At 46.5% G+C, this 24,950-nt stretch overlaps 1 protein-coding gene across 1 annotated transcript in view; it reads left to right on the top strand.

Moving 5' to 3' along the window:
- APLF (aprataxin and PNKP like factor) overlaps positions 1-24,950 on the top strand; it is a 497,521-nt gene that overhangs the window by 37,379 nt on the left and 435,192 nt on the right. The window contains exon 2 of the mRNA XM_030196354.1: positions 4,997-5,068. Coding sequence (XP_030052214.1) covers positions 4,997-5,068 — 72 coding nt within the window. The remainder of the gene's footprint in view (positions 1-4,996; positions 5,069-24,950) is intronic.

Here is a 24,950-nt window from a genome sequence, read left to right as displayed (position 1 = left end):
CTTTTGCACTTCCGACCGGGAAAATGTAAGATACACCAACATAAAATGGCAAACCAGATCTTTGCAGCAGCCAAAATGACAGTGGCAAGGGCGTGGAAACAGATAGAGATGCCACATATTCAAGTAGTAAAGCATAAACTTGATTACCTATATCAGATGGCGAAATTGACCGCATTGAGAAAAGGCCAGTTACATAGGATTCAACAAATTTGGCAACCATATGAACAGATGAGAGAAGTATCTAAATCATCATATTAAGAGAGGGGGTGGGAGAGGAATGGGGGAGGGATTGTTAAGAGTTTATTTGCAAATATTGATATGGAAGAAGAGGTTAATATGTTGCACATATGTTGAACATTGCAAATATGTAGAGATGTACTTATTATGTTAAAATATAATAAAGAAATTAAAAAAAAACAAAACTGTAAAATGTATCCATTTAGTTGCATTTTATTATTTTTTCCATGCCAATAGAATGTTTGGATACCATTCTGTTCAAACTGTCATAACTCCTCTTGGTCAGAACCACACTCGGGGACAAAACACACATACGGGAGTGATTTTATTATTAGGCAGGGTGAGGAGGTTGCCTTAGGTGGTACATTTTTAGAAGTGGCAACAAGTGACCCCAAAACACCCCAGTGGTAGCTGCCTCAATCTCCCTGCCCTTACCACTCCTACAATCTTGCATCTGTCCCTCTAACCGCCTGCTCTGCCCCGCCCCCTGATCCAATTTTCACCTCACCCCTTTCCCCCCTCCCCACCCACGGCTACCTCAGAACTTGATTTTCTTTTAATAGGTCACCTATTCTGCCTGTGATCTGCCCTGTGCCTGCCTTCTGCTGATGCTCCTCTCTGATGCAATTATCTGTTTCCATGTGGTTGGGAGCAGTAGCAGAGGGAAGGCCCGAGGCAGGTTGCAGGTTTTCTGCGTTGCCCTGTTAGAAAAAAAATCAAATTCTGAAGTAGCAGGGGGTGGGGGGAGGGTTGAGGAACAGGTGCAGATGCTGTATTGGGAGGGCGTGTTGAGAGGGAAGAGATACTATATTGAGGGTGGTGGTGGGTGTTTCAGAGGAGAAGATGCTAGATTTGAGGGTGAGGGTGGGGATGGGGGTTGAGAGGAGAAGATGCCAGATTGAGGACAAGGATGGGGGTTGAGAGAAGATGCTGGATCAAGGGCAGGGAGGGGGGGTTGAGAGACAGAGATGGCGGATAGAGAGCAGGGAAGGGGGGGTCGAAAGGTGATACCGAATCAAGGGTGGGGGGGGGGGGAGTCGAGAGACAGAGATTCAGGATCGAGGGCGGGGAAGAAAGAGAGATGGGACAAGGAGATGCCAGGGGTGGAGGGGAAGTGACAGACAGTTGTCAGGGAGAACAGGAAGCTGATGCTTTATGGGACTCGAGGGGGGAAGGAAGGGGAGCAGAAACTGTATGGGACTCGAGGGAGAGGAAAGAAGAAGCTCGATGAGGAGAGAGGAAGGAGAACAGAGCAGAAGATGAATGTGACTTGGAAGAATGGGGACTTAGTGATTGTGTGGAAAAGTGTTCGGGGTCTTCATTTTTGTTTTTGTCTGCATGCTTTTGGTGGTCCCCTATTTGGATCAGGTGAGGGTCTGTCCATGTTCTGCATATGCAACTGAGGTGAAGGATTCTGCTAGTATGTAGTGTTTGTGTAGAACTCTGTAAACACCTAGCTTGCCCCAGTTTTTCAGTAGCAGGTATATTGGCGCTTTAGGGCCCAGTGTAATTTTTATAGCACTATCTTTTCATAGGTGGGCTAGGGCTGTTATGGTGTGGTAAGTTTTGACTATGTAAATGCTGAGTTAATGTGCTATCTGGATTTTCTCCTTCCCTATATGCTGCAAAAAAATCCAAGCAGTCCTATCCTTGGGCCAGAAGCTCCAACTTCCTTGTCATCAAGCAGATGCAGCCATTACAGATGGGTTGTGTCCATCAACCAGCAGAGGGAGATAGAGAGCACACTTTTTCAGTGCCTTATACCAGCTTGCTCCACTGCCTCTCTTCAGTATTCTCTATCTCTATCTCCCCTAGCAGAGTGGCTGCAGCTTCTTCGAGCTCCATCTAAAATCTGTCTGGAGGTTGCTCCTGTGCTTTTGCCAGTTGTTAGCAGGGGTGTTGGAGGCTATAGTAGCTTCACTTTAAAGGCACATAGGTTCGCCCTTTCCCTGCCTTACCCATACCTCCGTGGATGTGGACACATTGCTTAGCTTTCCCTGTCCTTCCCCACCAACAGTGGATGCAGGCACATAGGTTCGCCCTTTCCCTGCCTTTCCCACTCACCTGAGCCTCCGGAGTTCTATTTACCTCTGCTTTCCTCACAGCGTTAAAAAAAAAAAAAAAGGAACAGAGGTTTTTCCTTGCCTTTTTCTGTGGGACCGGAGCTGTGATACTCGGTCCAGTGAGGTAAGAGTGTTTTCTGACTCCTCCGGGGTGGGCCCGCGATCGGGGCGATTTGGCGCGAACTGCCATTTTGAATTTTACCGCCTCTTCTAATGCCCCCCCGGTGGATTCTAGCCTGGGTATGCCCTCTGAGGCGTTATTCCCTGATAATTGGCAGAATATGAAGCGCAGAAGGGCTCTTTCCCCTTCAGAGAGTGCTGCACCTCCATTTCCCCCCCCGTGGTCCTGAGGCAGTAGAGCAAGCTGGTATGAGGCACTGAAAAAGTGTGCTCTATCTCCCTCTGCTGGTTGATGGACACAACCCATCTGTAATGGCTGCATCTGCTATGACTAAAGGAAAGAAAATTATCACGGTAAGAACCTAATTTTCCCTTTCTGTCCTCCAGTCTAAAAACCTTCCCTCCAATATTCAAAAGCATATAGCCAGCCAGGAACGGCACCTGGAATTTCCCTTCATGTTTATAAGAGGATTAGCAGGTCTAAGGTCTGGCAATTAAAATTCAATGCAAAGAAATGCAAAGTGATGCACTTAGGGAATAGAAATCCACGGGAGACGTATGTGTTAGGTGGCGAGAGTCTGACGGGGAGAGGGACCTTGGGGTGATAGTATCTGAGGATTTGAAGGTGACGAAACAGTGTGACAAGGCGGTGGCTGTATCTAGAAGGTTGTTGGGCTGTATAGAGAGAGGTGTGACCAGCAGAAGAAAGGGGGTGTTGATGCCTCTGTATAAGTCGTTGGTGAGGCCCCATCTAGAGTATTGTGTTCAGTTTTGGAGGCCGTATCTTGCTAAGGATGTAAAAAGAATCGAAGCGGTGCAAAGAAAAGCTACGAGAATGGTATGGGATTTGAGTAACAAGACGTATGAGGAGAGACTTGCTGACCTGAACATGTATACCCTGGAGGAAAGGAGAAACAGGGGTGATAAGATACAGATGTTCAAATATTTGAAAGGTATTAATCTGCAAACGAACCTTTTCCGGAGATACGAAGGCGGTAGAACGAGAGGACATGAAATGAGATTGAAGGGGGGCAGACTCAAGAAAAATGTCAGGAAGTATTTCTTCATGGAGAGAGTGGTGGATGCTTGGAATGCCCTCCCGCGGTAGGTGGTGGAGAGGAAAACGGTAACGGAATTCAAACATGCGTGGGATAAACATAAAGGAATCCTGTTCAGAAGGAAAGGATCCTCAGGAGCTTAACTGAGATTGGATAGCAGAGCTGGTAGTGGGAGGCGGGGCTGGAGGTTGGGAGGCGGGGATAGTGCGGGGCAGACTTATACGGTCTGTGCCAGAGCCAGTGGTGGGAGGTGGGACTGGAGGTTGGGAGGCAGGGATAGCGCTGGGCAGACTTATACGGTCTGTGCCAGAGCCGGTGGTGGGAGGCGGGGATAGTGCTGGGCAGACTTATACGGTCTATGCCAGAGCCGGTGGTTGGGAGGCGGGGCTAGTGCTGGGCAGACTTATACGGTCTGTGCCAGAGCCGGTGGTTGGGAGGCGGGGCTAGTGCTGGGCAGACTTATACGGTCTGTGCCCTGAAGAGTACAGGTACAAATCAAAGTAGGGTATACACAAAAGTAGCACACATGAGTTGTCTTGTTGGGCAGACTGGATGGACCGTGCAGGTCTTTTTCTGCCGTCATCTACTATGTTACTATGTTCTTTAAGGCATTAAGGAGCTGGCAGAGTGTTGGGAAGCTGATAGGAGGGCAGTGTGGTTACTGTGAAAGATTCTGATTAGAAGCCATAGAGAAACGTCCATTTATGGTGGAGGAAAGACAGACAAGCTGGAGGAGGTAACCTCATTGCCATTAGAAATACACACTGGATTAAATTTGTACTAGAGGTTTAGATGTTGGCTGGGAATGTTAGTGACCAGGGGTGAAGTATCTTCCCGATAGTACAGACTTTTAACTTCTCAGTGTAGAGACTGTTTGCAATTGAGAAGTGGAAGTCAGATAGCATATTAATGCATATTAATGCCAATAGGCTGTAGTTTATACAATGTTATAGAGTTCCATATAAATATAAAGAGGAAACCTTATTGCCTGTTCGTAATTGCACTTTGGATTAAGTTGTACAAGGAGGCTATGTGTTAGTTGTGAAAGTTATTGCTTAGAAGCCCATGGTAAAGCATCCATCTAGGCTTGTAAATAATGCACGTAAATAGCACACAAGTGTCCTACCTCATATCTAGAAAAGGGGAGACTGTGCTGAGTAGCTGATCAACAGGGACTGGCCTGTGACAGTATGCATGGCCACTTGCACCTGCTGTTCCTGGGGGAAAAAGTTGCTGAAACGATGCATGTGATGATTTGAAATTGCAATCTTGCTGCATACTTTCTCTCCTCCGACCTAATCATGCTCCCTGTCAGTGTAGCTAAAAGTACATGTATTGTGGAACAATTTGTGAATTTTTAGCCAAACTGAACTAAGGATATTTTCAGACAGCCAATTAAAATAGGTAGGATGCTTTTTACCCGTATTAAGCACTTTGAAAAGTGAGTTCTTCATTGCAAAGGCTTCAGATGCCATTTCTGAGTGACTTGGTTTTAATGTAACTTTTATTTTCTGTCAGGTTGCAGATAAGCGAGTATCCAGAAACCATGGTGTCCTGGAAGTGGTGGATGAGAAACTTCGTATCAAAGCGGTAACTTTCTACTATACTTCATAGACGTGCAATATGAATTTCAAAGAAGGCTTATAATAAAAAAAAAACCAATACTGCCAATGTTGCTAATTTCAAATACAGTAGGGATTGACAGAAAGGTTTCACAAAAAGGGAACTAGAGGTTAATAAAATCAAAGGCTAGAAGGCATAATGAGGTTACAATGTCTTCCAGAGGATAACAAATTGATCCCAAAGAGCTGACACAGATCAGTGTTTTGGCATGAACATTGCTTTGGCCGTAGAGTTTTTGCTCTCTTGTTTGTGTCTTTGGGAAAAGTTTCTCAGTTTCCCAGAAGATCGACTTCACCAGCTCCTTAAAGATCAGTGCTCCTGGAGGACGAAGAAGACACATCTAATTTGGTCTGATTTGGTGGATTTAAAAAGAAATATTGTTCGTAATGAATTGCACTTTGCAGCTATTTTAAATTATTGTCGAGTAAAGAGGATTCCTAGAGGTCTTTGTATCAAAGTGGAGGAGTGGCCTAGTGGTTAGGGTGGTGGACTTTGATCCTGGGGAACTGAAGAACTGAGTTCGATTCCCACTTCAGGCACAGGCAGCTCCTTGTGACTCTGGGCAAGTCACTTAACCCTCCATTGCCCCAGGTACAAATAAGTACCTGTATACAATATGTAAGCCGCATTGAGCCTGCCATGAGTGGGAAAGCGTGGGGTACAAATGTAACAAAAAAAAAAAAAGCATCACAAATGTTGTTAGATGATCAGGCTTTCCTTAACAAATGGTGCGCTGTATTAAATAATTGCTCTTTAGATCTTATGATTTTATTAGCAGAAGCTGTTGTAACCTTTCATCTTCAAGAATAGTGGGAAATATTGATTTGTTAGATCCTACGTAATGTGGGTTTTGGAAATCTTGCAGCACAGAAACATATTACTATCTTTACTATCAGAACTTAGAGTAATAATTGATAAGGGTTGTTCGGCTAATCTAATTCTTTTGGATCTTTCTTTGATGTTCATCTTAGTGATTATGATTTACTGTTGAGTAAGTTGGTGTTACGTCTGTGGCCTTGACCACCCTCAGACTTACCCTGTTTCTGGGAGTCAGTGGCTGTGCTGGCTTTTGCTTGTCTCTGTGTCTGTCTTAGTTTCTCTCTGGCTCTGTGTGCTGATTGCCCTACTGAACCTCACCTGTGTGGGCTATGCCTTTTCCAAGATGGCTGCCGCCGACTCCTCTATGCCAGTATCCAAGATGGCTCCCGCTGGGCTGACTTCTCTGTGTGTCAAGCCTCTGTTTGGATGCAAGGTGATTGCTGCAGCTTGTGCCCCTGGTGTGGAAGGGCTTTATTAATCACTTAGAGACTACAGCCCTGGCCTTTGCATTTCATTTAGGGCCCTGGTGTATAGAGTGCTCTGTACACTGTTTCAGTGTTTGCTCTGTGTGAGTTTCTATGTTTGACTAGATAGCTTAGGCACCGTGTGGCTTGTTAGCCTGTGTATAGCTTTGCTAGTGCTCTGTGTTTGTTTAGACTAGCCAGCTTAGGCACCGTGTGGCTTGTTAGCCTGTGTATAGCTTTGCTAGTGCTCTGTGTTTGTTTAGACTAGCCAGCTTAGGCACCGTGTGGCTTGTTAGCCTGTGTATAGCTTTGCTAGTGCTCTGTGTTTGTTTCCAGTGCATGACTTGTTAGCTTGGGCACCGCTTTGTTGTTAGCTGGTGTATAGCTTTGCTAGTGCTCTGTGTTTGTTTCCAGTGCATGACTTGTTAGCTTGGGCACAGCTTTGTTGTTAGCTGGTGTATAGCTTTCAAGTCTCCTGAGTGTGCTCTGTGTATGTTTCTTGTGTATGATTGGTTTGCCTGGGTATAGCGTTTCTATTAGCCTAGGTACAGTTTACTAGTCATTGTGTTTAAACCTGCCGACTGCCAGAACCCGGACAGTCCCTGCCTGTCGGCCTTGCCTGCGCCTAGGTGCCAGGGGGCACTCCTGGATCTTCATTCCTGTTGTTCCTGCTTGCAAGTTCCAGTTCCGGGTTTTCCTGTAAGTCCTACCGGCTGCCAGAACCTTAGGGCTTAACCCTCGGGGAAAGGTGGTCAAGCGTAGGTGAAGCCTAGGTCCAGTGTGTTCCGGTCCAGTGTGTTCCAGTCCAGCGGGTTTCACTCCTGTATGTTCCAGTCCTGTGGGGCCCTCCAGTGTGTTCCAGTCCAGTGGGCTCCACTCCAGTGCGCACCCGTCCGGTGCGTTCCAGTTCCGTGTATTCCGGTGTAGAACTCCAGTCCGGGGTTCTGGTCCAGTTTTGTCTCATCTCTACCTTGGAGGTGATCTTGCCTGCCACTGCCGCTCCACGGTAGTGGCCCATGGGCTCACGAACCCAGTGCTCCCTGGGAAGAAGCCTGACAGCATGCCAAGATCCGCGAGCACGCGACAGAATGCAAAGGCCATGAGCCCGGCAAGAACCCCCGCCCAGCTGACCCAGCTGGGGTCCAGCTCCATTGTTCTTGATCCTTCTATGACTCTTCATCAGTATCATGGGAAACTTTTGTCTCATCCTGTTTTGAAGAAGACCCCTGAAGCGGCAGCTGAGAGAAAACGTGTCCGGTGGCTTGGAATCGCTGAAAACCCAGTTTCAGATATGGACCCTTTTATCACGCTCACTGAATATCGCCGCAGCCTGGTCTTGAATCCAGCTTTGTGGGATACTCCTGAAGCTGTCGCTGAGAGGAGACGTCTTGGGAATTCCATGCTCTGGGCCCAGCAGGGGTCCAGTCCCGTTCAAGCAGCGCGCCCAGATAAGCCTCTGAATCCAGTCCGAGCAGCGCGTCCAGCCAAGCTTCAGAGTCCAGTCCGAGGGACGCTTCTGACCGAGCCTCCGATGCCAGTTCAGGTGGCACTTCCATTCCAGCCTCCGAGTCCAGTCCGAGGGATGCTTCTGACCGAGCCTCCAAGTCCAGTCCAGAGGGCGCTTCGAACCGAGCCGCCTATCCCAGTTCAGGTGCCGCTTCCATTCGAGTCTCCGAGTCCAGTCCGAGGGATGCTTTCGACCGAGTCTCCGATTCCAGTCCAAGCAGCACTTCAAGCCAAGTCTCTGCATCCAGTTCAAGTGGCGCTGTCTACTGAGCCTCCTAGTACCAGTTTGGATCCCAGTTCCAACCCCATTTTTGATCTGGATCCGTTTCTGACACTCCAGGATTACCGGGTTGCACTTTTGTCTGATCCAGCCCTGAAGAATACTCCTGAAGCTGCAGCGGAAAGAAGGCGTGTCTCCTGGCTTGGGTTCGAAAAAAACCCAGTTTCTGCTATTGATCCCTCTACCAAGCTGTTCTTTTACCGCTTCCAACTCCTCTCGGAGCCAACCCTACGGGATACTCCTGAAGCCCAAGCTGAAAGAAGGTGGCTTCCTGATTTTTCCCGACAAACTTCTGAGTCCAGCCTGAAGGGCTTTGTCTGCCAAGCTTCTGAGTCCACACTGAGTTCCAGCCCAGATGCTGAGTCCGGAGCAAGTTGCAGCAGTGACAGCCGAGATGCTGAGTCCGGAGCGAGTTGCAGGAGTGACAGCCAAGATGCTGAGTCCGGAGCGAGTTGCAGCAGGGGCAGCCAAGATGCTGAGTCCGGAGTGAGTTGCAGCATTGGCAGTCAAGATGCTGAGTCTGGATCGAGTTGCAGTTCCAGTCAAGATGCTGAGTCTGGATCGAGTTGTAGTTCCAGTCAAGATGCTGAGTCTGGATCGAGTTGCGGTTCCAGTCAAGATGCTGAGTCTGGATCGAGTTGGAGTTCCAGGCAAGATGCTGAGTCTGGATCGAGTTGGAGTTCCAGTCAAGAGGCTGAGTCTGGATCGAGTTGCAGTTCCAGTCAAGATGCTGAGTCTGGATCGAGTTGGAGTTCCAGTCAAGATGCTGAGTCTGGATCGAGTTGCAGTTCCAGTCAAGATGCTGAGTCTGGATCGAGTTGGGGTTCCAGTCAAGATGCTGAGTCTGGATCAAGTTGTGGTTCCAGTCAAGATGCTGAGTCTGGATCGAGTTGGAGTTCCAGTCAAGATGCTGAGTCTGGATCGAGTTGCGGTTCCAGTCAAGATGCTGAGTCTGGATCGAGTTGCGGTTCCAGTCAAGATGCTGAGTCTGGATCAAGTTGTGGTTCCAGTCAAGATGCTGAGCCTGGATCGAGTTGGAGTTCCAGTCAAGATGCTGAGTCTGGATCGAGTTGGAGTTCCAGTCAAGATGCTGAGTCTGGATCGAGTTGCAGTTCCAGTCAAGATGCTGAGTCTGGATCGAGTTGCGGTTCCAGTCAAGATGCTGAGCCTGGATCGAGTTGGAGTTCCAGTCAAGATGCTGAGTCTGGATCGAGTTGGAGTTCCAGTCAAGATGCTGAGTCTGGATCGAGTTGCAGTTCCAGGCAAGATGCTGAGTCTGGATCGAGTTGCAGTTCCAGGCAAGATGCTGAGCCTGGATCGAGTTGGTGTTCCAGGCAAGATGCTGAGTCTGGATCGAGTTGGAGTTCCAGGCAAGATGCTGAGTCTGGATCGAGTTGCAGTTCCAGTCAAGAGGCTGAGTCTGGATCGAGTTGCAGTTCCAGTCAAGATGCTGAGTCTGGATCGAGTTGGGGTTCCAGTCAAGATGCTGAGTCTGGATCGAGTTGCAGTTCCAGTTACAAGCAAGGGGTTGATTCCAGTCCGGGTCCTAATCCCGGCTCCGTTTTGGATGCCAACCCAGGTTTCAGTTCCAGATCTGCTTCTGTTCAGACTTCTAGTTCCTGTCAAGACTGGGATGCCACTTTGGGCCCCAGCCCAGCTTCTGATGTCAGCTGGGGTAGTGGCTTCAGCCTTGCTCTTGCCATTACACGGAATTGCCAAGAGGTCCAGGACATTGTGAGTTCCCTCTGGGAAGGGTTACTTTTGAATTTTGTTCCTCTTGATGCATCCATGTTCCTGAGGTTGCCCCCTGGTGATTCGAAGGAGCCTCCTGGTCACAGGTGCTACTTTTGTCTGCCAGTTTTGAACTTCCTTGTGACTTCCAGTCCAGTGATCTATGTCTGGCTTTTGAGACCCATCAGGAGGTTTCACCATAGTTACCCCTGGACACCTGAACTCCTCAGGGAGACCGAGAGGGGGGTCTTGAGGAGGGGGTACTGTTACGTCTGTGGCCGTGACCACCCTCAGACTTACCCTGTTTCTGGGAGTCAGTGGCTGTGCTGGCTTTTGCTTGTCTCTGTGTCTGTCTTAGTTTCTCTCTGGCTCTGTGTGCTGATTGCCCTACTGAACCTCACCTGTGTGGGCTATGCCTTTTCCAAGATGGCTGCCGCCGACTCCTCTATGCCAGTATCCAAGATGGCTCCCGCTGGGCTGACTTCTCTGTGTGTCAAGCCTCTGTTTGGATGCAAGGTGATTGCTGCAGCTTGTGCCCCTGGTGTGGAAGGGCTTTATTAATCACTTAGAGACTACAGCCCTGGCCTTTGCATTTCATTTAGGGCCCTGGTGTATAGAGTGCTCTGTACACTGTTTCAGTGTTTGCTCTGTGTGAGTTTCTATGTTTGACTAGATAGCTTAGGCACCGTGTGGCTTGTTAGCCTGTGTATAGCTTTGCTAGTGCTCTGTGTTTGTTTAGACTAGCCAGCTTAGGCACCGTGTGGCTTGTTAGCCTGTGTATAGCTTTGCTAGTGCTCTGTGTTTGTTTAGACTAGCCAGCTTAGGCACCGTGTGGCTTGTTAGCCTGTGTATAGCTTTGCTAGTGCTCTGTGTTTGTTTCCAGTGCATGACTTGTTAGCTTGGGCACCGCTTTGTTGTTAGCTGGTGTATAGCTTTGCTAGTGCTCTGTGTTTGTTTCCAGTGCATGACTTGTTAGCTTGGGCACAGCTTTGTTGTTAGCTGGTGTATAGCTTTCAAGTCTCCTGAGTGTGCTCTGTGTATGTTTCTTGTGTATGATTGGTTTGCCTGGGTATAGCGTTTCTATTAGCCTAGGTACAGTTTACTAGTCATTGTGTTTAAACCTGCCGACTGCCAGAACCCGGACAGTCCCTGCCTGTCGGCCTTGCCTGCGCCTAGGTGCCAGGGGGCACTCCTGGATCTTCATTCCTGTTGTTCCTGCTTGCAAGTTCCAGTTCCGGGTTTTCCTGTAAGTCCTACCGGCTGCCAGAACCTTAGGGCTTAACCCTCGGGGAAAGGTGGTCAAGCGTAGGTGAAGCCTAGGTCCAGTGTGTTCCGGTCCAGTGTGTTCCAGTCCAGCGGGTTTCACTCCTGTATGTTCCAGTCCTGTGGGGCCCTCCAGTGTGTTCCAGTCCAGTGGGCTCCACTCCAGTGCGCACCCGTCCGGTGCGTTCCAGTTCCGTGTATTCCGGTGTAGAACTCCAGTCCGGGGTTCTGGTCCAGTTTTGTCTCATCTCTACCTTGGAGGTGATCTTGCCTGCCACTGCCGCTCCACGGTAGTGGCCCATGGGCTCACGAACCCAGTGCTCCCTGGGAAGAAGCCTGACAGCATGCCAAGATCCGCGAGCACGCGACAGTTGGATTCTATTAGAATTGAAGATCAGTTTAGGTCTGGATTTCTGCATTTCAAAAGACTAGGATTTATAAAGTAATTAAAGATGGGAAAACCATTAATATGGTCATTTGGTTGTGGAGTGCCTCAAGGCTCTCTGCTTTTTCCAGGTCTGATCTATCTGTCTATCTATCTTTTCTTAGAGGACAACTTAAGGGTCCTTTTTCAAAGGCGCATTAGCGTTTTTATCAAATGCTAAAAATAAGCATGTGCTAAACGCTAGAGACACCTATAGGAATATATGGGTGTCTCTAACATTTAGCGTATGCTAAAAATGCTAACGTGCCTTTGTAAGACACCCTTAAAGCATTAGGTCTGTCTGACTAATTTTCCCTTTAATCACTATTATTGACAATTTGAGTATATGAGTTTTTGTTTTCAGAGAATTTCAAATTTGGATGTCTAGGCATTGCCTCAAATTAAATACGGAAAAGGCAACATTGTTATGGGTGAGTGGGAAAATCATACAGCTGACAGAAAATCTGATGCAAGAAGGTAAAACAAATTTCAATCATCTAGTCACAGTTTGGGAGTTCGGTTGTATTCAGCCATAAAGAGTGATCATTAAATTAAATATTTGACTTCATCTCTGTTCTTAAATTATGTTTTTTGCCTTAGATATGTTCTTATTTTTCACTGGATGATTCAGTTTTTGGCGAAACATGCCCATGTTGGGCACTTGTATGTGAGTCATTGTAGTATTGATTTTTTTCTTCATAAGGTCTGCTTTTCTTTTTGTTTCAGATAAACGTATCCTTTCTCAAATCTGCTTCTCCCACTACAGAGTAGCACTCACTGCTGAGGCCACTGTTCTTCACAGACTCTTTCTAGGTACTGCAGACCTGCTTGCCACACCCTTGGATCCTCTGCACTCGGGGCCTCCTCGATCTGCTCAGCCTCAGAGCATTTAAACTCCTTTCTGCCTGAGCACCACCCCCTTGACTCAGCAGGGTTGTCCCATCTAAGGTGGCTTACTCTTAATATCAGTGAACTAGCACCCCCTGCTGTAAGGTGGCTTAATTGCAATATCGGTGAGGGAGCGCTGTTCACTGTACCACCTACTCCTTCCTATCTCCTCATTAGTGGAGTATAGTACAAAGAATACAGATCAAAAAACCAACTTGGAGCAAGACCCTCAAATACCAAGATAGTGTTTAGCCCATTTGAAGGGAAAATGCTGACATAATTGAACTTTCATTTCCACAGGCAGGGGGACATTTAAGGCCTCTGATTTTGATACATTTACTTCGCCATAAAAGTCCTATAAAAGTAGTTCGGTAAGCCATCCAGACCCGGTGCCTTCCCAGTGGGCAGGTCCTTAATGACTTTGACAACCTCATCCACTTGGATGAGACCATCCAACAGGCACCGTTGCTCTTCTGTCAAGGAAGGAAGGTCTTGGGATGATAAAAAGGCCTCAATAGCATCCGGGTGAATCGTAGAGTCAGCCGAGTATAAGGACTGGTAAAAAGACTGGAAACATTGACGAATCAAAGAAGACCTAGTCAGCACTGTGTTCTTACCATCTCCAATGCGAAGAATTGTACGATCAAATCTTTGCTGCCTCAGTTTAAGGGCCAATAAACGCCCTGGCTTATTATGATTAAAATACTGAAGTTGCTGTTGTTGACCCCAGATAAATTGCAGTTGGTCTGAGTAAATATTGTCTAATTTTAACCGGAGAGCTTTGATCTGCCTCAGAGTAGAGATCGAATGAGAGGACTTATGGAGATCCTGCAAGTGGGACAATTGTGAAATGCAGTCAGCAACTTCTTTCGCCTGGCCCGAGCCCGAGTGCTTGCCTGTTTTAGAAAGAACCCCCTCGTTACAGCCTTTAAAGCATCCCAAACAATCCCCAGAGAAGGACCCGAGTTCAAATTAGTATCGGTTTTCTAAGTCGTCCATTTTGTATTGCAGGTCTTCATAATACTCAAAAAGCTTTGATAATCATAAATCAGCTCCGCTCAGCTGCTCATCATGCTCGTCCGCAAGCGCCTCCAAGTCCTCCACGCGCCCGTCCAACTCTCGCAGATCAACGCTCGGGACATCCGTGCACTCTAGAATTTCCTCTTTGGAAGATTTGATCTCCTCCCTATTCTCTGTTAAGCATTTGGTTAGACCTTTTGAAAGACCCCGTTTAGAAGAGGCCTAGGTAAGGGACATAGCGGAGTCAGAGTCTGAGTGTGAGGCGCAAGCCGATGACAACATGTGGCACCGCGGGGCCTTATCGGTTGGCGCTCGCTCTCCTTCCGAGCTGTTGACATGACTTCCATACAACCATAAAAGCCCTCACTCAAGTCAAACGCCTTGCCCTGATGAAAAAATTTCCAATTCAGGGGTGGCTGGTTGCTGATATTGCTTAAAGAAGGCAGAGACGCGTCGGAGCTACAGACTTAGGCAGCCATTCAGGTCCATGACGTCACTTCCTCCTTTGAAGCAGTGGCGTAGCCAGAAGTCAATTTTTGGGTGGGCCAACAGGTTGGATGGGTGGGCACTAGACAGTGGTGTGCTGGTAAATGTTTAACAGGCTCTCTCCCTGGTCCACCTCTGCACCCCCCCCCCCCCCCGTCCACCTGTGCACCTCCCCTCAAAATTGCAGAGCTGGCTATAGCCGGGGAGAGAGCCTGGGGGGGGGGGGGGGGGGGGGCAATGCATTACTCTCTCCAGGAAAAAAAAATTAAATGATCCCAGGTTCCAATTTAATTCATGTTTAATGTGGGATAAAATGCCATAAATAAGTAAATAAATATAAACTTTTAATGTTGAGCACCTGATTCTCAAAGTGGACATATTCCAAACACTATAATGAAAATAAAATGATTTTTTTCTACCTTTGTTGTCTGGTGACTATTTTTCTGATCATGCTGGCCCAGTATCCGATTCTGCTGCTATCTGTCCTCTTAACTCCGTTTCCAGGGCTTCCTTTCCATTTATTTCTTTACTTTCCTCCTTTCTTCTTCATTTCTTGCTCTATATCCATAAGTAAAAGCTGGGTCCTCCGCAGACTTGACTGTCCAGTGGATCCAGCTTCTGCCTATTTTCTTCATCCATGTGCAGTTTTTCTCCTCTCTTCCTTTTCCCTCATCTCCTTCCTCACTCTTCCATCCCCTCCATCCATGTCCAGCATTTCTTCTCTCTTCCTTCCCTCTCTTCCATCCATGTCCAGCAACCCTCATCTCCCCTGTCCTTCCCTCCATCCATGTCCAGCAACCCTCCTCTCCCCTGCCCTCCCTTCATACACCCATGTCCAGCAACCTTCCTATCTCCTCTTTCCTCCCCTCCATCCATGCATGTCCAGCAACTCTCCTCTCCCCTCTATCCATCCATCCCCAGCAATTCTCTTCTCTCTCCCCTTGTCCCCTCCATTCATCCATCCCCAGCAATTCTCTTCCCTCCCCTGCCCCCCTCCATTCATCCATCCCCAGCAATTCTCCTCTCTGCCCTACCCCTAACCAGCCATACCCAGCAATTCTGTTCTTGCCCCTGCCCCCCTCTATCCATCTATACCAGCAATTCTCTTCCCTCCCCTGCCCCCCTCCATTCATCCATCCCCAGCAATTCTCCTCTCTGCCCTGCCCCTATCCAGCCATACCCAGCAATTCTGTTCTTGCCCCTGCCCCCCTCTATCCATCTATACCAGCAATTCTCTTTTCTCCCCTGTCTCCTCCCTCCAGCCATCAGCGATTCTCCTCTCGCCCCTCCCGCTCCCATCCATGTCCTGCGATTCCACCTGCCCGCCCGGAGCCCTCTTCCCCCCCCCCCCCAAAAAAAAAATTTACAGTGCAGGCTGAGCTCCGTTCCCGCATCTGCCTCCCTCACTCTCTCGGCAGCGCTTCCCAAACGCTGCCCACCGCCGCCACGATCGCAGGATTTACCTCCCTCCTCCGTCTCAGCACTCAGCAGCAGCGGTAGCGAATCATACACGCTGCCTCCTTCTAACCCGGAAGCGTCTGCCGCTTCCGGGTTAGAAGGAGGCAGCGTGTATGATTCGCTACCGCTGAGTGCTGAGAGGAGGGAGGTAAATCCCGCGATCGTGGCGGCGGTTGGCAGCGTTTGGGAAGCGCTGTCGTGAGAGTGAGGGAGGCAGATGCGGGAACGGAGCTCAGCCTGCTCCCTCCGCTCCGCTGCCTCCACTGCTGGGTGGGCCTGAACCAAAACTGGGTGGGCCTGGGCCCACCCAGGCCCACCTGTGGCTACGCCCCTGCTTCGAAGGTTTCTGTTTTTTAAGAATCATAACAGGTCGTACATCCGTGGTAAAATCATTTGTTAAATTCAAAGGCAGTGCGCTCCCCTTTAACGAAGGTATACCTGTCAAGAAAGTGGTCACCCACCCACATTTCATCCCCCTTTAGAGCATGTGATTTGTATGTGTTCTTTGTCCTCAGTGTACGTCAGTCAACGGATACTTGCGGTTGAATATCTTTTGGTCTGCTGATGATAATTGTTGACCGCCGGCAGAGCTATGATTTTCATAAGTACATAAGTACTGCCACACTGGGACAGATCAAAGGTCCATTAAGCCCAGCATCCTGTTTCCAACAGTAGTCAGTCCAGGTCACAAATACCTGGCAAGATCCCGAAAAAGGTCAATACATTTTATGCTGCTTATCCCATACAAGCTAGCACACATATAAGCCTGGGGCAGGAATTGGAATTGTAGCCACTGCCCCTTGACAAAGTTAATACGAAACGGGAACCTGTCGGGGTTTTAAGAGGGCACCAATCTGCCTAAGATAAGTGCAGTATGTTTTTTTGATAAGTACACATATATATATAAAAAAAGCAGTGCAAGTCTTTTTTCTGCTATCGCAATTGGGACGGTGGAGGTTGAGTCAATGATTATGATATGAATATATGTAATGTATTCACCTATTGAGTGAAAGCAATATTACTAAGTACCTTGTATGAGACTCTTCTCCGCTTTAGTCTATGATCATTTAAGATTATTATATTTGCATTTACACACTCTGTGAATTTTGTTTGATATCCCAGAAATAAGCAGTGGATTTTCCCCAAGTCAATTCAATAATGGTCTATGGACTTTTCCTATAGGAAGCCGTCCAGACGTTTCTTAAACCCTTCTAAGCTAACCACCTTTACCACATTCTCTGGCAATGAATTGCAGAGTTTAATTACACGTTGAGTGAAGAAATAATTTCTCCAATTCGTATTAAATTTACTACTTTGTAGCTTCATCGTATGCCCCCTAGTCCTAGTATTTTTAGAAAGCATAAACAAACGATTCACGTCTACCCGTTCCACTCCACTCATTATTTTATAGACCTCTATCATATCTCCTCTCAACTGTCTTTTCTCCAAGCTGAACCTGAACATGGCTACACATGTGGAAGCGAGTGTGATGTACTGGAACAGGTCTATACAATTCTTTAGGGTCGTCGCCCTACCCCCTGGTATTGCTTCTACGTCTATCTCCACAGCCCTCGCCGTCATTTTCATAATTTTCTCACTCTACAGGACACATGGTTTTTGTAAAATATAGACATCCTGCTTACAATAGAAGAAAATCCTGGAGAAGGACTGTGATTGACTGGCAAAAGCATGAATGAGAATGGAGTGGATAGAGCACCGTTCACTGAAGAGAGTGTGTATGAACAACTTGAAAATCTAAAGGTGGACAAAGCCGTGGGGCCGGACAGGATTCACCCCAGGATATTGAGAGGTTCTGGTGGGTCCTCTTAAAGATTTGTTTAATAATGTCACGGTTGTGCCCATGTTTCGTGCTCTCCTTCCTCTCGCCACCTGGTGGCCAGAACTGGTGGCTGCTATGGACTGTCTGGTTACTGTCACCCATTCCAGATTTCTGCCTAGTCCGGTCCGGATCTTCCAGACTGCCAGACTTGCTCTTTTTGTTTGAACCTGCACAGCTCCTGTAGTTGCCTGATGATTGCTGCAGCTGAGCCTCAGCTACTGCTGGGCTTATTAGCCATTCTGAAATCTTTCTGCTTTGCCTTTGCATCGCCTAAGGCCCTGAAGTTTGTTGGGGTGCTGTTTGCACTTCTGCTCAGTCTGGTTCTTGCCTGAGATTCTTGTCTGTTTTAGTTAGTCAGGGGGTAGTTAGTTTAGGTTGTTGTTTGTTTGCTAGTCCTGTCTCTGGGTTAGTTTTGTGTTTAGTCTTTGTCTGTTTGTGTCTTTATGGCTGCTCTGCAGCTTTCAGTTAGTATTTTGTTTCTTGTTTTAGTGGCTGCTTGCAGCTTCCTGTCCTGTCCTTTTGTTTATCCCTTCCTTGCCCTGCTGTCCCGGTATGTTCCTTTCCCCTCTGACCCTCAGTCCTGGTTCAGCCTAGTGGGTATCCAGTCCTGCCTTGCCCAGTAAGTCCTGCCGGCCACCTTCAGCCAGGGGCTCAACTCCTGGTGAAAAGCGGCCAATCGCAGGTGAAGTTTAGTGTGCCTGCTCTGCTTATTCCTGCTTGTTTGCCTCTGCTGCAACTCCAGTCCGGGGTTCCAGTCCTGTTCTGCCTAGTCGCCGGTGTGGGGTGGTTTTGCCTGCCACTGCCGCTCCTCGGCAGTGGCCCAAGGGCTCACAAACGTAGTTCCTGTTTGGAAAACATGACAAATAAATCCTTGTAGACAGGAGAGGTTCCGTGGGATTGGAGAATGGCGGATGTGGTCCCTCTTCACAAAAGTGGTGATAGGGAAGAAGCTGGAAACTACAGGCCGGTAAGCCTCACTTCGGTTATTGGAAAAGTAATGGAAGCGATGCTGAAGGAAAGGATAGTGAATTTCCTGGAAGCCAATAAGTTACAAGATCAGAGACAACATGGTTTTACCAAAGGTAAATCGTTCCAAATGAATCTCATTGAATTCTTTTACTGGGTGACCAGCGAATTGAATGGACAGTCTGTTAAAGGCTGATCAAGAAAAATATCATATCCAGTGATGACATCCAATGGGGTGAGGAGTGGGCATGACTTGGGCATGGTTTGAATAGTGACATCAAAAGGAGTGAGGAATGGGCTTGGCTTGGGCGTGTCCTTCTGATTGGCTGAAAACCCGGAAGTGGGCATGTCACCTGTCAAAATCAATTAATTTTGACAATTCCTGTAACATTCACTACTTCAGCAATGCTTCCATTATTTTTTCAATAACTGAAGTGAGGCCTACTGGCCTGTTGTTTCCCAGTTCTCTCGTCCAGTCCCATGGCTTTGTCCACCTTCAAATTTTCAAGTTCATAAAGACGTTCTTCTATGAACGGTGTGTTATCCACTCTACTACTACTACTATTTTTACCAGCCGATCGTGGTCCTTCTTTAATTTTAAATCCTGGATCAGGCCTCCTATCGTTACCCTTTAGCAATAACAGAGCTGGTATACAACCTGGATGTAGATGAGGGTAGCAGACGAACAGCTGGATGCAGAAGATCCCCAGTAGTTCCCAGCAGTGCTGCAGAGAGGATGGCTGGTAGAAACCTGAATAATGATAATTCAGGCTGAATGGAAAACCAGCTGTTTTTCTTCCTTGGTTTCCAGCACTGCTGTATACAGTTCTGGACCTTCTGACCTGGGAAGTTACTGGAATGTCCACTTTGTGTCAGCAAAATTGCAATTCCTGGGTCTCAGGCTTTAAACAGTCCAGTGACGTGGGTTCTGTGATCTGATTTCATGCCCAGGCTCCAAAGTGGCTGTCAGCCTGACTTGGAGTACATGTCACTGAGCAAGAATGTTGTCAGGTGATTGCATTAGGTAACAAGTCCATAAGCAATCCTGTTTTTTGCTGATGCAGGACCTTGGTAAAATCAGGGCACAATTCATACTGTATTGATGCTTGAAGTTTCTGTTGCTGAGGTTGTTATTAAGCTCTCATTGTAGTTATATAGGCAGGGGTTTTGCCCCTATAATCTGTTGAAGTGCGAGTCAGAAATAATCTTCACAATTCTATGGGTATGTGAAATAAACATGTATCTCATTGACTGCTCTTTGCCAGCTTTCTATTTTGCCATGATTATTTTAATTAGAACAATTGTTACAACATTGTTATCAGCAGAATAACTTCTCACCAGTGATTATCCAAATACCCTGGACTGATGATAAAATCCTGGAAGTTGTACTTGCTTTATTTTGATTGGTTTTAGCAGTGGCATTGAATTGCATTTCATGTATTTTCAAAGGTGTCCCTGAGCGATTGAATTTAAACAGTTGATGGGCATGTAGTGTTTTCTTGAGTTCATTAAAGTAGCAGCATAAGGAGTATCCAGTCAGAATAAAAACTTGTAAGATTCCCTATTGATTCTATTCTGCCCTTCATTCCTAAAGGGAGAGATTTTATTCTAATAAAATCTTCTCTACCATTATTGATCTTGGTAAATCTGCATTTTGCTGCATTGACTCTCTAAAGAATGCTGTACAATTATCCTTACTGCATGTGAAATACAAATACGCTACTGTGATGAGGCCTGTGCTCCTCACCAATGAACTAGAGGAATATAAGACAGGATATGCAACAGAGAGCCCTAGGGAAGAACATTTTCAATAAATATGCAGATGAGATTTAAAAACAAAACAAAAAACTGGAACAGAAATATGTCTTAAACTAATAGCCTGTTAGATGCTATGAATTAGATGTAGCCAGTGTTTTCTAATGTTCCAAAGTTCTGCATAGAAATCACAGCAAAGACAGAGAGATGTAAGCAATGCGGGAGCTAAATTCTGTATAATAATGTTTTGGTTATAAAACAGCTGTAACTTGAAACTGTGGCTAGACTGTTTTATGGCCTCATTTACTAAGGCTTTTCCCACATTCTGGGTCTCTAGGGAAAAAAGGTTGAGGAATTATACTATTAGCAGTTCAAGCAATGGAAAGAATTAGAGTGAAAACTAATAAATTAAATAAGAAAAACACAAAAAGATATGGCCATGTTTGAATAGGAGGGAAGATCATTCTGGACAATTCCTAGTAAATGAAGAAACTGAAGAACCAAATCTTAGGGGATTTTTTACTAAAGTGCGGTAAGGTTTTGCACTTACTGTACCAAGTGTAAAACTTAAGGTGTGGGAAGTGTAAAGTATATGTGGAAATAAAGGAGTCATTCCTGAATGTGCCCTGCATTTACTGCACAGGACAGACAGAACACGGTGTTGGCCCATCCCAAAACAGAAATAAGTAAGTTGCTGCTGTGGTGGTGTATCCCCCGCCCCCCCCCCCCAACACATCTTCCAGGCATCTGATCTCCTTGATAACCCACACACCCTTGCAACATCAGATGTTCCCTCCCAACACCTGGGTTACCCTTATGTGGATGGATGTCCCTTAGTGTGTTAGTACCACAAGACTACTGCTAGTGGCCATAGTGGCCATTTTGGATCATGGCCAAGACCCAGGTGGAGGCAAGGGGTATCATTCCCACCTGTGATCCACTGCATCACTAGTGTTTACCATGGGGGACGTTTGGGGGTGGGTGAAGATGGAAGAGGGGCAGTCTCTGGGGGTAGATGTTTAGTTTGGGGTTTGTGGAAGGGGCCTTAACGGGGACTGAGAGCCTTGGGGAGGGGGCTTTAATGGGGATTGAGGAGCATCAGATATGTGTGGAGTACATGTGGAGGGGCATAATCGACTGCGAACGCCCATCTCCATGGGCATTTATCTCCGAGGACGGGTCTGCGAAGGGGCGGGCCAGACCGTATTTTCGATAAAGATGGGCGTCCATCTTTTGTTTCGATAATATGGTTTGTGCCGGGCAAATGCATCGCATTTGGGCGGATTTGAGCTGGGCGGTATCGATTTTCAGCGATAATGGAAACCGAAGGCGCCCAGCTCAAAAACGAACAAATCCAAGGCATTTGGTCGTGGGAGGGGCCAAGATTCGTAGTGCACTGGTCCCCCTCACATGCCAGGATACCAACCGGGCACCCTAGGGGGCACTTGTAACAATTAAAAAAAAAATTTAAATACCTCCAAAGTCCATAACTTCCTTCCCTTGGGTGCTGAGCCCCACAAATCCCCCCCAAAACCCACTGCCCACAACTCTACACCATTACCATAGCACTTATGGCTGAAGGGGGGCACCTAGATGTGGGTACAGTGGGTTTTGGGGGCGGTTTGGAGCGCTCCCATTTAGCAGCACAAGTGTAACAGGTAGGGGGGGATGGGCTTGGGTCCACCTGCCTGAAGTCCACTGCACCCACTAACAACTGCTCCAGGGACCTGCATACTGCTGTGATGGAGCTGGGTATGACATTTGAGGCTGGCATACAGACTGGGAAAAAAGTTTTTAAAGTTCTTTTTTTGGGTGGGAGGGGGTTAGTGACCACTGGGGGAATCAGGGGAGGTCATCCCTGATTCCCTCTGGTGGTCATCTGGGCAGTTGGGCACTTTTTGGGGTCTTGTTCGTGAAAAAAAAGGGTCCAAAAAAAGTGACCCACATTCTCTCTTCTGGGGTCCTTCTTTTTTTTCCATTATCGGCCGAGCGCGCCCATCTCTCCTCGGCCGATAAACACACCCCAGTCCCGCCTTCACCACGCCTCCGACACGCCCCCGTCAACTTTGTCCGTTCCCGCGACAGACTGCAGTTGGAGGCGCCCAAAATCGGCTTTCGATTATACCGATTTGGGCGCCCATGAGAGAAAGGCGCCCATCTCCCGATTTGGGTCGAAATATGGGCGTCTTTCTCGTTCGAAAATAAGCTGGATAGGCACACAATTACTAAATTACATGCACTTACTTTCTCTGGGGTGGTAATATAAAGGTGCATATATATTGTCTTTATAAATACTTGTCAAAAGCTCACCCACTCAAAAACATACAACAACAAATTATTGATATGCAGCAGTAGTTCTATAATAAGGGCCCTGTTTACTAAGCTATGCTGTAGGTGTGCTATTGTTTTTAGTATTCACCAATGTAGAGACACTCATAGGAATATATGGGTGTCTCTAGCATTAACTCGTACTAAATTTTAGCATGTGCTAAAAACGCTAGTGCACCTTAGTAAACAGTGCCCTAAGTCTCAACTATAATCATCTGTCCTCAATTTGCATTTACTTTCCTTGAAGGACATGAAGTAAATGCAAAATGAGGTCTGATGATTATAATTGAGAGATATTATGAAACTAAGGTTGAATATCAATAATGTTCCTGCTTTCTTCTGATAGTTGTAAATTTTATTTTTTTTATTGTGTTGTATGTGCAGATTTTTGATGAGGATTGGATAAGTTTCGTACACAGTTGTGGCATTTTTGTTTTTTTCTCTTTATAAAATAGACACAACATATGCACCTATTTGTCATGGGAGCTTAGGTGCCTGGTTATCTAGATAGGATTTTAGATAGTGCTGGGGAGGAGTCGGCTGTCTTGGTACATGTGGGTACCAAGACATAGGAAAATGTGGAAGAGAGGTTCTGGAAGCCAAATTTAGGCTCTTAGGTAGAAAGCTCAAATCCAGATCCTCTAGGGTAACATTTTCTGAAATGCTACCCATTCCACGTGCAGGGCCCAAGAGACATGCAGAGCTCCGGTGTCTCAATGTGTGGATGAGACGATGGTGCAGGGAGGAGGGTTTTAGATTTGTTAGGAACTGAGCAACATTTTGGGGAAGGGGGAGCCTATTCTGAAAGGCTGCTGGCATCAGCATTTAAAAAGGAGATAGAGCAGCTTTTAAACTAGAAACGGGGGGAAGGCCGACAGTCGCTCAAAAGCGCATGGCTCGGAATAAGGTATCTTTCTAAGATATCAGCAAAACAGGGAAGCTAGGGTATCCTGATAGTGAGGTTGCAAAAGAGACTGTAGTAGATCAGGTGTCCTTAAATAAAAATAAAAATCAGACAAAAGACTGCAAATTAATACTGTCGTACCAAACATGATGTAAATAGGAACAACAAACATAGTTTGAAATGTCTATATGCGAATGCCAGGAGCCTAAGAAATAAGATTGGAGAGTTAGAATATATTGCACTAAATGAAAAATTAGATATAATAGGCATCTCTGAGAGCTGGTGGAAGGAGGATAACCAGTGGGACACTGTTATACCGGGGTACAAATTATATCGTAGTGATAGGGTGGATCGAATTGATGGAGGGGGGTAGCATTGTATATTAAGGAGAACCTTGAATCAAATAGATTGAAAATTCTGCAGCAAACAAAACACTTCTTGGAATCACTGTGAATTGAAATTCCATGTGTAAAGGGGAAAAGGATAGTGATAGGAGTGTACTACCATCCACCTGGCCAGGATGAACAGACAAATGCAGAAATGTTAAAGGAAATTAGGGACGCAAACAAACTGGACAACACAATAATAATGGGTGATTTCAATTACTCCGATATTGACTGGGTAAAGATAACATCGGGGCACGCTAGGGAGGTAAAATTCCTTGATGAAATCAAGGACAGCTTTAGGGAGCAGCTGGTAAAGGAGCCGACGAGAAGGAAAAATTCTAGACCTAGTCCTTAGTGGAGCGCATGATCTGGTGCGGGAGGTAATGGTGCTGGGGCCGCTTGATAACAGTGGTCATAATATGATCGGATTTGATATTAGCTTTGAAGTAAGTATACATAGGAAATCAAATACGTTAGTGTTTTTTTAAAAAAAGGAGATTATTATAAAATGAGAAGAACAGTGAAAAAAAACTTAGAGGAGCGTCTGCGAGGGTCAAAAATTTACAGCAGATGTGGATGCTGTTCAAAAACACCATCCTGGAAGCCCAGGCCAAATGTATACCTCACCAATCTACTACATTTCTTTGAAGGGGTGAACAAACATTTGGATAAAGGTGAGCCGGTTGATATTGTGTATCTGGATTTTCAGAAGGCGTTTGACAAAGTACCTCATGAAAGACTCCAGAGGAAATTGGAGAGTCATGGGATAGGAGGTAGTGTTCTATTGTGGATTAAAGACTGGTTAAAAGATAGAAAACAGAAAGTAGGGTTAAATAGTCAGTATTTTCAATGGAGAAGGGTACTTAGTGGGGTTCCCCAGGGGTCTGTGCTGAGACTGCTGCTTTTTAACATATTTATAAATGACCTAGAGATGGAAGTAACTAGTGAGGTAATTAAATTTGCTTATGACACAAAGTTATTCAAAGTCGTTAAATCGCGGGAGGATTGTGAAAAACTACAAGAGGACTGTAGGAGATTAGAGACTGGGCGTCTAAATGGCAGATGACGTTTAATGTGAGCAAGTGCAAAGTGATGCATGTGGGAAAGAGGAACCCGAATTATAGCTACTTCATGCAAGGTTCCACGTTAGGAGTCACGGACCAAGAAAGGGATCTAGGTGTCGTCGTTGATGATACATTGAAACCTTCTGCTCAGTGTGCTGCTGCAGCTAAGAAAGCAAATAGAATGTTAGGTATTATTAGGAAAGGAATGGAAAACAAAAATGAGGATGTTATAATGCCTTTGTATCGCTCCATGGTGCGACCGCACCT

This window comes from Microcaecilia unicolor, chromosome 3, assembly GCF_901765095.1.
Source record: "Microcaecilia unicolor chromosome 3, aMicUni1.1, whole genome shotgun sequence".
NCBI classification, from domain to species: Eukaryota; Metazoa; Chordata; class Amphibia; order Gymnophiona; family Siphonopidae; genus Microcaecilia; species Microcaecilia unicolor.
This window is presented reverse-complemented; position numbering and strand designations above follow the sequence as displayed.